The sequence below is a fragment of the Anticarsia gemmatalis genome, chromosome 23, assembly GCF_050436995.1.
Source record: "Anticarsia gemmatalis isolate Benzon Research Colony breed Stoneville strain chromosome 23, ilAntGemm2 primary, whole genome shotgun sequence".
Classification (NCBI taxonomy): domain Eukaryota; kingdom Metazoa; phylum Arthropoda; class Insecta; order Lepidoptera; family Erebidae; genus Anticarsia; species Anticarsia gemmatalis.
Genome location: NC_134767.1, coordinates 5535399 through 5549166, shown reverse-complemented (window position 1 = coordinate 5549166; position 13768 = coordinate 5535399). Strand labels below are relative to the sequence as shown.

General features: G+C 35.8%; 1 protein-coding gene across 1 annotated transcript; it reads right to left on the bottom strand.

Annotated features, from left to right (window-relative positions):
• Nucleotides 1-14: 14 nt before the first annotated feature.
• On the bottom strand, nucleotides 15-13589 carry glu (structural maintenance of chromosomes 4-like protein gluon). The gene is made up of 24 exons (XM_076130205.1): nucleotides 13168-13589; nucleotides 12262-12453; nucleotides 11714-11890; nucleotides 11458-11562; nucleotides 10975-11162; nucleotides 10474-10614; nucleotides 9953-10121; nucleotides 9464-9576; nucleotides 9003-9215; nucleotides 8560-8682; nucleotides 8135-8252; nucleotides 7603-7805; nucleotides 6915-7099; nucleotides 6264-6393; nucleotides 5493-5634; nucleotides 5060-5188; nucleotides 4585-4742; nucleotides 4102-4240; nucleotides 3526-3705; nucleotides 2914-3096; nucleotides 2421-2550; nucleotides 2068-2185; nucleotides 1678-1861; nucleotides 15-1232 (listed from the first exon to the last, which is right to left on the bottom strand). The coding sequence occupies exons 1-24, from the start codon at nucleotides 13459-13461 to the stop codon at nucleotides 1068-1070; spliced, it is 3879 nt and encodes a 1292-aa protein (XP_075986320.1). The 5' UTR covers nucleotides 13462-13589; the 3' UTR covers nucleotides 15-1067.
• Between the last annotated feature and the right edge of the window lie 179 nt (nucleotides 13590-13768).

Genomic DNA, 13768 nt, shown 5'->3' with positions numbered 1-13768 from the left:
CCTTATTAATTTATATTTTTTATTTTTTTATACTTAATACATTTAGGGCCATCGCCTTATTTGTAGCTAAAAGCTGGCCCTAACTAAATATTCTAATGAAAATAATATATAATTGAATCATATCATTATTATTTTAGTAGCAAAGCAATTTAACAGCAAACTATATTATTGTATTACGGAATCTAATACCCATTTTCACGTTCTGTGAATCTTAAGTTAAAAATCCCAAAACTGCCTAACTTATCATCAAAATCAACTAGAGAAACGGCTAATTGCTTATTTAATGAGCCTTTTTTACAACTAAATATGACAAAGGGGACTTTTAACTTAGATATAGGTGAAATCAGGCATTAGAGATTTGAGTGAAATGAGAATTATATTAATTTAATAACAAGCTAAAATCAAACTACAACTTATTCTTTATCGCCGTCCCAGCGGCGCTGACTACTTGAAATGAACCGACTTATTTGATAGTGATACTACTCTTACTTATGATTTATGTATGGTAGCTCTTAAATTATATAATATGTTTCATGATGTTGCATCATGAGTAAATGTGACATCAAATGACGATCAACTTTTAGCTTAGCCAACATTACATACAAAAAAGACACATTTGAACTCCTTAGAAGTTCGAACTATCACAATAAAATAAGGTTAAGAATAGTTTTCACGAAAATTCACGTCCCCTATGGGCGCGTTCCCACTATGTGACGACAGATAATTTATAATCGTGTAGTTTTAAGTGTCGTGGCTTATATGTTTGAATAGAGGTGTTCACATATAGAACGACACGACTTACTGTCGTCTACGACATTTTTTGCAGTGCCGACACATTATCTTGACAGTGGGGACGGCTAGATAGGACAGCCACTAAATGATACAATTTTTTGACGACAAAAATCGTTATAATGGGAACAGCTAGAGACGACAGTCGTCCAACGTTAATTGTTACGACATAGTGGGAACACGCCCTAACGTTAAAGTGTTCTGATGTTCTATTTAAGTAGTTGTACTATAAAGTTCTTAATTCTACTGTACATTGTAAATTCAACCTTATTAACATATTATGAGACGTGAATGTCTGTCGTAGGTCGCGGAGGTACTTTGTTCCCGATGGTGACTGATTTAGTGCAGTCCTCCGTCTTGTAGATACCGACGAGGCGGTTAGATACTTCGAACATGTTGTAACGGAGCGAGATGATGATGAATTGGGCGTTCTTTGTACGTTCCTGTGAAAAAAACATATTGTTAATGTTGGAGTCACGCTTATTATCCGTTTAGTTGTTAGATAAAGACTGAGGAATAATTATGACGGAAATGGTACAGCAAAATCTGCCTATTTAGAAATTTGAACTTTTTCTTTATGGGACCAATAAAAATACGTCAGTCAGTTGCAAAATCAAACTGTCATCTCTAAGACCACCCAACTATCACCAGCCTTGGCTGCAATATTAACTTAAGTAAAATTCTTTCGAAAAAGGCCCTTGTTCTTGCAATGTAAGATATATCTGTTTTCAAAACGGCATATTAATTCGAAACCAGCATTCTGTTGGATTAGTTCATAATTAAATTATTTTGACCCCACCTAGCGTGGGACAATGTATAGAGAACATAATGATTATTTCAAGTGATTTGGGCACAAAATCATCATTTTCAATACAAATACAAACATACCTTAATATAATTAGCCACAATAGACACATTCTTGAAGTCCAGCGCGGCGTCGATCTCATCCATCACGTACAGCGGGGTCGGCTTGTAGTAATGTAACGCGAATACTAGCGCTAATGAAGATAGCGTCTTCTCACCGCCAGACAGATTTGATATGTTCTTCCATGATTTGTTGGGGGGACGAACACTGCAATAAAACATAGTTGTTAATATTGACAAGAAATGAAACCCTCTGTCGGCATTCCTAGAAATTGTTTGACGCATTTCTTGAGGGCATTCAAAGTCCCCGATCCGCACATGGCCAGCGTGATATACTCAAGGCCTAAACCTTTCTTAAATTGGGAAGGAGACCCTTGCCCAGCAGTGGAGATAGTAAATATTTAAAGTGTTTACCTGAATATGATACCCTCTGTGAATGGATCCATTGAATCAACGAGTTCCAATTCAGCATCACCACCCAAAGTGATCATTTGATACATTTCCTTTAACTTATCTGTTATTGTGTTGAAACCTGAAAACATGAACATTACAAGAATGAGAAAAAATAAATAAATTTAGAAAAGGGGGAGCACTAAACTGGGGGGGCCCACTGATTGAATTTGGCAGTAGATATCTGAGACTGCCGGTTTTATTTACTGAAACACTGTTACTTATATCAAGCCACTAATAATAATGAGTACTGGTTTTATATAAACCAGACCCTTAAAATGAAGTTGTTGCGTCATAAAAATGTATATAAGACGTACCGGCCATAAAATCATCATTTCTCTTCCTCTTCAGTTGGTCATATACTTCTCGCATTTCATTTCTACGTCGCGTTATTTCATCTAGTTCTGCTGCACGCCTCAGGTACAACTCTTCTTTAGCTTTATAATCCTACAAACAAATAAAACATAAACTTTCGAACCGTAAAAGAGTGATTACTTAATCTAGAACTTTTACTCTGCCGCATTTCGAATCAAATGAATGCAAAAGCAAGGCAGCAGTATAAAAACATTTAAATAATCTTCTGGATTGTAGATACCCAATTCCAACATTCGTTGTCTAACATAAAGTAATTTATTTATTTTATTCTGAAATGCCGAATACAGTTTTTTAATAACAGTTTTTAGGTATCCCAAGAAATGTATTGCGCACTGTGCATTCTTTAACAAAATTTCTTTGATCTACTCCCAAAAAAATGTATTTCTTAACCAGTTTAAATAATAATTAAGGTACAACAGTCACTACTGTACTTACCAATATAGCTTGTATATTAGGTTTATTCTCTCCGATCCTGGTCTTCTGCGCAGACAGTCTGTTCCTCAGTTCGTCTACTACGACTTCGTCCAACTCTTCAGGTGTATGTCTTGCCAGTGGGACGATGGGCTCTATGCCTGGGATACCTTCGAGCCCTGGGTCTTCGAGGCGCAGGCCGTTGAGCTGTTATAAACAAAATTAAATATTAAAAATTGTCTAAACTACTCGTAATTAAGTGTATATTAATTAAATGGAAGGTATATTTGTTATTTCGGCAGTACTCGTGTCTGGCGGTCCTGTATGTCGTATGATAAGATGTATTTTACGGTTTTTTTAATTATAAATCTTTCTATAATTCCTGTATGACAAGCGTTATGGGTGCGAATGAAGCAGAGCAAGTTGTTAAGGTCGGTACTAAGTTTCGTTCTCTGGTCTATCTATATGTCAAAAAGACGTGATTGTATGTACATATGTATGCATCATTATATTGTGGTTCACTGTGGAAATGTTTGAAATGTCATGACATTACGATAACGGGTTTGTATCGTAATGTCATGACATTTCAAACATTTCATCACCTGAAAACAATCGTAAAACTTTTATACGACTTACCTCTCTCTCCCACAAAGGCGTCTTATTCTTACAGTCTTGTATCGTCTTCTCCATCTTAGTAACCGCGTTGTTAGCTTCAAGGCGCTCGCTTTTGATCTTGTTCTCTTTGGTCTGCAGTTTATTTATCTCTTGTTTGAGCCCCGAGAACTCGCCTGAACCTTCCGATATTAGTTCTTCTACCTGAAATAATAAATAAATGTTTTTAGTAATGACGGTACTTTATTTGATTTTGCGTATTTGTTCTTTGTATCCATGGTTATATTTTAAATTCGAAAGTACGTTAACTGTATAATCTGTTACGCTTTTACGAGTACATCGCTGAACTAATTTGACAAATTGTAAGTGTAGTAACGATAGTTGTCAGCCATAGGTAGAATATAAAGATTTTTGAAGTAGCCTAACTACCGCTTCGATTGCAAAATGACATAACATGACAAATAAGCAAATCAATAATCCATAAGGCCCGTTCTTATAAATCGGGCACATTCTGCTGATGTCAAAAAAAATAGAATACGGAATAAAAAAGGACCTATCTCTTTCTATTGCATTTTCATTTAATTTTCATTATATTCTTACCTCTTCAACTTCCTTCTGTAAAGCTTGACTTTCTAATAGAAGTTGTTTCTTCTGGTTGTCCAACGCTGCTAGCGTTTCCTCAGTTTGTTTCAGATCTGTCTCCATTTGATGGATCTTGTCTTTGCATTTTCTTGCGTTTCTATAAAAAATATTATAATATTTAGTAACTTGAATCACTGCATCTCAAATTTGACATACGCAGAAACTTCCTATACCCCTAGCCAGGGGTATAGAACCCAAATATCTTACGTTTCCTTAACAATCTATGGTGAAGTAGTGCGACGTCGTCGGACTTTTTCGGACATGCTACCTTTCTGTCGTTGTTGAAGATTATAAGTCGCGCGATGTCGATATTTATATTAAGCGACATCGCCCAGCATTGTTTGACATGTCGCCAACACAATGACGCGGGACATTTGCGCCCCAAATCTTCTCTTTGCAGTTGCTTGCATACATTACACATGACATCAATGTAACACTAACCTTATGCTTGTATTAATAGCGACTTTAAGCTTGGTGATCTCGGAGGATATTTTGCTTGTCTTCTTTGCGAAGTCATCGACGACTACCTGCAGGTCTCTCACCTTGCCGCCCGCTACCGCTGTTATTTGAACGTCTACACCATGTACTTCTTTCTCGACCTGAGTATATGAAAGAAGATGTTAAAACTTGGTAATGTTAGTAGTTAGTGCTACTACTCCCATGGAAAGAAGACTATAAGTATGTATCACATTTAATGAATAAAGGGTCGAAGAATACAAAATACTTAAACAAGAAATCAAACGTATCTCATAATTTTATGTCACCTTTGAGAATCAAACTCACGTTTTCAATAAAATAATGCTTAAGACAATCTTTAGAACACCACGCACTATACATAAAAAAGTACAACAAATCTTACTCCATTATTGGTGATTTTATAACACTAGTTTTTAAGTAATACTTATAAAAAACTTACCTCAGCAGCGTCATGTTTAGCTTTCTTAAGTTTTTCTTCGGCAGTCTGCAATATTCCCTCAAGTTCCGCCTTTCTTTCTTCATCTACTCGGCAATTACTTGCTTTGATCTCCTGTTGCCTTATTTGATTCTGAAAAAAGTTGATATATTAAATCCATACTAATACTATAAATGCGAAAGTACCTCTGTCTGTCTGTCTGTTACTCAATCACGCCTAAGCTACTGAACCAATTTGCATGAAATTTGGTATTTGGAGCTTTTTAAGGGTAAAAAACGGTTTTTCGCATTTTCTGGACAAACTATATAAAAAAAACTTAAATGGCACTATTGTAGGTAAGAGTAAGATCTACGATCTTGTATTTGCAATTATTTCAGATACCCTCAAAGTTTATGCAAAAAATTTAAATTATAAAGCTCGGTGCATAACAACTTACTTGCATAATAGGCACTTGTTCGACCAAGTTCTTCACTTCAATGTTGAGTTTGTTGAGCGTCGTGCGTCCTTCGCGAGTGCTTCGTTGTAGCGACGCGAAAGTTTCCTCTAACTCTGTCTGCTCTGAGCGTATTTCTGATAACCTTTTGAGTCAAATAGTTTTATTATAATAATTTAATGAAGTAGAAGCTTTTTGTAGTTACAATGTCCCATTGCAGGGCAAAAAATATACTCCCGAAAGGAAGAAGGGGTTAGTATTTCTAATTTTCTAATTGGATTAAAAAAGCGGTTAGTTTCAAATGTCTTTATTGCATAAAGTGATTACGCAAAAAAAAAAGATTAATATAAGTAATTCACTAATCGAAATTAACAATATATTTGATGTTGTCTTGACGATTTTAAACATCTAAATCACAAGTAAGTGAAAGAACATTGGCTTTATATTTAAACGCACTATGGTCTAAAAAACGTATTAAAAAGATCGACCCCAAAGCTCTTCTGATTTCTTTACTTATCCTAAAATATTTTTATCAATAAAATAGGAAAATCAATGACTAGATCCGTTTGTGTCAACCATTTTCTTATTGTTATTTTGAAATTGTGACAACACCACCACCACTCACTTCGCATAGAGTAAATACGGCAAAGGTTATAGACCTTAATTATATATTGATATTATTATATCGATTAACGTAAGATTCTTCTATAAAAAAATCAGATATATCAATAAGTATCTCATCCTAAAGTTAGTTGAGGAAAAGTGTTGTTTAACCTTTGTTCTAAAGTCTCTAGTCTCGCTTCATTGGCCGCCATTATTTGAGGGTCCTGTTCGTTCGTGTCCTGCTGTACAGAGCTCGACATCTTGCCACGCATGGTTGTTTTACCACCGCCGGACATCGTACCTGGGATAAGAGAATATAGCTGTTTGTATATCAAACCAAATGGGGTGTGTTGCGGGGACTTCTACAAACATACAAACAACGGACACAAAGGACAACCAGACCCGAAACAATTATTTGTGAATCACACAAATAATGATAATTGTTCCGTGTGGGAATCGAAACCACGACCTCCCGTAGCGGTGTGGTAACCCCTGCGCCACGGAGGCAGTCAACTATGTTTAGTGTAAGTTAGTTTCCAAACGTATTGCAACAGTGACCTGTACGTTTACATACAAACATGTATACATGACAGCACATTATACCAGAAGATTTAGGTAGAGGTGAAAATACTCCCACGTTTCCCGATTAACAATGTTAAATAGGGGGCGACCCTATTGCCATTTACCGGATTCGACCACCAATTTACTGTTCTTTGAACGATGCGAAAATCGAACTGGGGACACCGTGGTCAACAGTTGGATACACTACCAACTACGCCACAAAGGCATTCCAGAATATCGTTCGTAAATAAAAGCACTTACCAGCAATTTCAATAACATCTCCTTTAAGTGTGACCACCCTGTATCTGGTCTGTCCGTACGCGATACGCGAGGCTTGCTCCAGGTCTTTAGCGACCAACGTGTCGCGCAGTGCGTAGTAGAACGCGGGGAGAACACGATCGTCTTTCACCTTCACTAGGTCGAAAAGACGCGGCGCGTTTTCTGGACTGTGGAAGAAAAATATGGGTTAATTATGATTTAAAAGAATAAATAATTCGATGATGTGGTACCTAACGTTCTATTAACCAAGTTCGCGTATATGATGAAAAAAAAAGATTCTACAAATTGAGTTTTGGGTGATATTGTCGACGACGTGCATCACTGTCTGGTTAACAGATTGACAGCATTCGACGAGGAATTTCAAATATTTATGGCTGAAACTGCTATTTTAACAAATACCTTATATGAGGTGACTGATGATCGATGATCTAGGGCTCTTAGAATCTTCATCATCACGTGTCGAAAATTACAATTTAACTTACTTTGACCGATGACCGATGACCAACTACTGACGACCGGTAATTAATCGATGACCCTAGAATCTCCAACAGTATTTTTCGTGCCAAAATATTTTTTTTATAAAAAAAATTACTTCTTCTAACCGATGACCGATGACTAAAGAACGACAACAACGACCGACAACTAGAAGCTTCAGTGATAAATAACTTACTAGTGCGCAGATCGTTGTATATGCTGCATGAGATGCTGCTGCTTGTCGAGCGCGATGAAGGTGGCTCGTCCGATGTCGTGTCGCTTCAGGTGTTCCACGCACGCCTGCGCTGTCTCCACCGTGTCCACCACGATGTTCTCCAGCGCGCCGCAACAGGTAGAGATCGCTACGTCGTATTTCGCGTCTATTCCACCGAGGTCACCCTGAAAATAACATATTATTTAAATTCAAATTGGCAAGGTTGTATAGATTATGTACCTACCGAAATCTTTCGGTTCTACCTCTGATATAAAAACATAAACAGCTGTAAAGTTTGGCGTTTAGTCGTCCTGGATTTAGTTAGGGTATGTCTTAAAATCCTGTGACCAAACTGTAACACCTATTTTAATGATTTTGACACACAACACAGTAAAGTAATTATGGTTTGGTATTAATGGTTTAAAAAAATCCAAGATCATCGGCATTTTAAAAAAGTTGCGGATACACTATCTTCCTAGGCAGCTATAATTGAAGTACTAGATTCTCAACTTACCAGTCTACCAAATATTCCGGGTAACACTCCATTTCTCTTCTCCTTCATCAAAGCGTCTAACACTCGACCACGAGAGCGATTGGCGCTCATAGCTTGACGCGATTCTTCTAGTTGCGACCTAAAAAAAATTATGTTTAGAGAGGGCAAACAAGTGGTCAGAAGATTAAAATTACCTTTTAAGAAATAAAAAAGACATCTACTGCATTTTGCACTCTCAACAAGTTGTCGTTAAGGTAGGTACGGAAACTTTTCGAAAAAATAAACTTTTGAAAAATAACCTGAGCCAAACTATTACGTCGGAAAATATAAGTACTTCTAGAACGTTTACACCATCAACACTTCCTCAGAAGTAGTAGCAATAAATTTTATATCCTCCACCTATGTAATTCTTTGTATAAAGTTAAATTATAGTCAATATAAAATACCTTAAAGTTCTAACTTCACCGGTCACTGTTCTCTCCTCCTGTTTCAAAGTTTGCAACTTGGTTTGTATTGTGCCTAATTTCCTCTCGTTGCCAGGCAATGAGGCAGCCAGTTCTTCTTGTAATCTAAAAAAAAAATATACACACTATAGAAAATATTGCTAAAACCGCGAATCGAAAGCAAGACTTTGTAATCAGTAGTCGTGTGCACTACTGCCCAGAGCACAGAGATATCATTCATCTTATAAAGACAGTATAAGAATATCTTTTCCTATTTATAATCTGCAATTGAGACCGAACTTTATGCATTATGGTTGAATATAGCAAAGCAACCATTAAAACTAATAAACAACACCCACCAATTTCATCCAAATTATTTGATGAAGTAATGTTCAGTCATAAAATTCACCCATACATAATAATAATATTACAAAACTATTTCTTACGGTCTTTTCTCTTCCAAATTGGCAGCAGCTCTTTCATAAGCTTCCTTCAGGGCCTCCAATTTTTCCGTTTCTTTTTTCTCATTGCTCAAGTATATTTTGAGTTCGGACTCTGCCAGCTTGTAGTCCTTGTTCGCTTCGTCAACAATCCTCTTGAGACCCATCAGCTTGCCTTGAAGCCTGTCTTTCTGTTCTTGAAGACCTTGGGTTTCAGTTCTGTGGTGATATAAGGAAGAAATATGTATGAATATCGTCCCAAAATTAACTTTTATTCTGACTAGTAATTTAATTCCAGATTACTAGCATAAATGACTATCGGAAACCTTTCAAAAAGCTTTGCCAAACTAGCACTTCCCACGACCCGGGAAACTAACCTGAGAGCTTATTTCATACTTAAACATGAACATACAACGGCGTCGACTATGTTTATATTAATTATTATTTACATTCAAATAAGTTATTACCTGACACTGGCCATAACTCTTTGTAATTCTTCTTCAGCCTGTCGTTTACTCTCCCTGTGTCTATTAAGAAGCCCTTCACAGTCTTCAATTTCTCTTCTGTTCTTATCTGGGATCTAGAAATAAAATACCTTTGTGAACATCTAATAAAAATGCAGATATACCTTTAAATAATAGCATTTAAACCCCATTTGAATTGTTAGGCTTGCTACAAAATATTCGGTTTCGCATTAATCGGCCTAGCCGAGCGGCAAAACCGAATATATGTAGATGAACCCGATGGGCACACGCCGAACAGGTGAGTCGATTTTGTTGTTCGAGAAATATTGCCGAACCGAATATGTGTAGCAAGGCTAATTTAAAAATACAATATATTTTAAAGTTTTGCAAATTATCTATAGTTGTTCCTATCTATATTATTATAGTAGTAGATATTAATAATGCAGAAATTAATACTACAATTCAATAGTAACAACATGCTCCAGTACTTACCAGTTCCAAATCAATAAGTCTGGCCTTTTCCGTCTCCAGCAGTTGATCTAAATTCTTCTTCTTTTTAGTATTCTGTGTGACGTCTGCCTGCACCGTGACAGTCTTCCGCTTACAAGTCAACAGCCTTTCTTCCACATCTTCTTTCTTCTGTTTTATTTCATCGTATTTTCTAAGAAAAAACATTAAATAGTCATACTGTAATCAAATTGTATTAACTGGCTCATTCATAAATAACGTCTACGCCCGTGCACGTGTCCGTTTGTAGCATGGTTTCAAGAAGAAAAATGCACGTTTGGCGTAGTGGTTAAAGTGGTCACCTCGCCACAATAACCACAGCGCCGCGTGTGTTTGTATTTAAAAGTATATAAGAATTTTTGTTAGTTATTTGATTACCATAGTACAAGCTTAATTTGGAATCAAATTACTGTCTGACATCCTAATTCTTTATCCTACTAAAACGACTATTTTAAGCAGAAAACATATTTCAATGAAAGAAAATGGAAATTGCAAAATATACTCACTTCATACCATCCTTGAGGACTCTATTTTTTTCTTGCATCTCTTGCTTGATCGTGTTTAAATTCTCATCAATCTTAGCCAAGTTTTCCTTCAGTTCTCTCATCTCGTGCTCTTTTCCCTCTATTATCTTGTTGGTTTCGTGACTAAAATGAAAAGGTATAACTTAAATATTAAAAGTAACGTGATAGTAATTTAGGTATACCAAAACAATAAGGTTACGCCAATCGCGTCTTAGTTAAAAAGGGCGCGTGACTGTCATGGATATGATTTCCGCAAGGTACAAATTGTAATTTACAAATATGTATTTGCTTTACTTTGTGTAGAAACAAACAAACTTATATGTAAAAACTTGTTGTGCAGGAATTGACTTTTCGAAATTGAAAACAAACTCAGATTAGTTTTCAGTTTAAATCTTGATAGTTATTGTGATTCATCCTCAAGATTTTAACTGAAACTAAACCTGATTTCTTATTATTTAGTTGAACAAAAAATGATGAACTTACATGTATTTCTGCAGCAGCATATTTCTAGTCCTCAGTGCAGTGTTGGTCAAGTTCATCAGATCGACAGCCTCTCTCATGGGCTGTTCTAAGCGTTGCTTCTCTTGCTCCACTAGACGGACGCGGTTCAACTTCTCTTTGCGCATCTCGCTGTACTCTTCCACTTTCACTGCTAGTTTTTCTATGGGCACCTGTTATACAAGAAGTGGTTATGCGGTGGATAAATTATGAAAAGAGCACAACTTACATGGACATTAGACATAATCATGCTTTAAATTGCATGTAAAACTATACCTGTTACTTTAAACATGTAGTTTTAAAGTAGCGTTTATCTATTAATTTTAGAATTCAGGAATGTTTTGACAAAACTAGAAAAAAACATATTGAGATGGAGTTATGTTATAGAAAAATAGCTATATATAAGTGTATATTTTACTGAACTAAATGGATTATAATAGGACTATTCTGGTGAGTTTGTCAGTTTACCTTATATCTGGATGTTCCAATAATATCCTCCAAATACTCCAACATTCCTGATTCATGTTCTGTTTGTCCTTTGGGCTTCATCATAGCTATTTGTTCTACTTCACCCTGAAACAAAAAATTACAAAGCTTTACAAGCTAAATTCTTCTTTCTCTTAAATCTTTAAAGTAAGAATATTTTTCACATAAAATAAGGATGACTACTAAGTAACAAGAAATTAAGAACACTAAACTAATTGAATTAAAAATATATAGGTACCTGCAAAATAAGGAACCGATTATGATCAAGATCAATGCCATGAGAACGGAGCATCTTGGCCACTTCTTTAAACTGCACTCTCCTGTTGTTCAGAGAGTAAACAGATGAGTTGTCTTTGAAAGCTGTCCTGGAGACCACTATTTCACTGTTTGGCACTACTGTGAATTCTTCTCCTTCCTGTATAAAACATAACGTAATCATATATGTTAAAGCATATTGATTAAAAAAGTATAATTTTAGTCCTATAAAGTTTCTGCAAAAATCAGAATCATATTGATGTTGTATTGTAAGTATATTATGAGAGTGTTATTTGCCTACAAGTAACTAGAAACAAGAAAACATGAAGTAATTCCTGGCAATATTTTTTCTTGGTGATGCTTCTTCTTCTCCATTGATTTCAAGGTTCTACTCTCTTAGAAATTTTAATTGAAATTGATTAAGTTATTTTAAAGACTACTCTTGACCAAAACTTGTGAATGTCTTTGTATAATGAAAGCCAACATATGTAATAACTTACACAAATTACCTAGTGGTAAATAAAGACTTACCCCATCAACAATTTGACAGAAATGAACAGCAACCGTTGCACTGTTGACATGTGGAAACTTGCTAGATGAATGTATGAGTACAGATATCTTCTTAGATCTGATCTTAGTGGCTCGGTAACCAAATACAAATAACATGGAGTCAATGACATTGCTTTTGCCACTTCCATTCGGTCCGATGATGGCTGTGAAACTCTGAAATATAACATTTTAGGTAAAATAACTGATAATTGTTAGCAACTGAGGGGAGTATGTTAGGGGGTAAGGTCCATGAAGGGATTACGAGGAGGTTTTAGTCCAACAACTGGGTACAATTGATAAAGTAAGGCTATGATAGATGCAGGATGCAATTAATATTAGTAACCATAATAGTAAAGCTAGATTTGATCCGATTGGTTCGGTAAGCAAACACAAAAATATGGAGTTACTAAACAAATTGTTTAACTACTGCAATTTGTACCAGAAGTCTGAAATATGTGTGTTTTTTATTATTTAGTATTTTATGTAGAATATTAATTGATTAATCTAAATAGTATAAAAGCAGTATCAAACTGGCAGTTGTTAATTATCAAAGGTGATGTTAATCTTCAAGACAGTATTGCAGTTTCCAGAATGTGGGTCAAATACATAATTGATAAAAAGATAAGGAGTAGTGTGCATTCCGTACAAATTCTAATTTGAATAAATTCTTCTCCCTATTGTACACTTTAAAGCTAGAGGAACATAGTCCAGGGTACACACTTTATACCATTTTATGGAATCCCAATGATTAAAGAAGTGTTTACATTGAAGGTCGCAAGAAGCTGTATCTTGAATTATTCAAATTTATGTTTCAAGATAAGAACACATACATCCCACTATTGTCTTGTAACCTTGAACATTTTTTTTGCATTCAGTAAAATTACTCACCTTATGAAACGGGCCTAAAGTTTGAACGCCGGCGTAACTTTTGAAATTTTCATTGACGATATGGCTTATGATCAATCTTGGGCCCGTAGTATCAAATGTGAGCGCGGGAGCCGGCGCGGGCGGGATATAAATATCACCTATGCGTATTCCACCTTCTTCTTCCTCAGTTATGTGGTCTATATCCCCATTCAATAGATGTTCTTCATCTGCGTTAGAAGGCCCGCCATTCTGAGCACCGTCCACTTCCATCGGCTCTGCTGCCTCTGCTACCTTTTGCTTTTTTGTTTTCTGCATGGCGACGCTTCACTTTTTAAACAAAACACAAACACACTATTGTCATCAGTTATCAATGTTATTCCTGTGCAATCAGAATTTTTAAACAGAGACCGTTTGCAAGCGAAGCGCGTTATTTTGACAGTTTTTGACTAATATTTGACATTTTGTACTGTCAATGATAAGAAAGTTCAGAAATGTTAACTTAGTTAACCGAAATGAAATGAATTATAATAAGAACCAGAAAGTAATAATTAATTAATCTTCAATTCGATTGGAGTAGTTTTTGCGTACCTTGTTATTTAGTATAGGACTATATTGTACATCA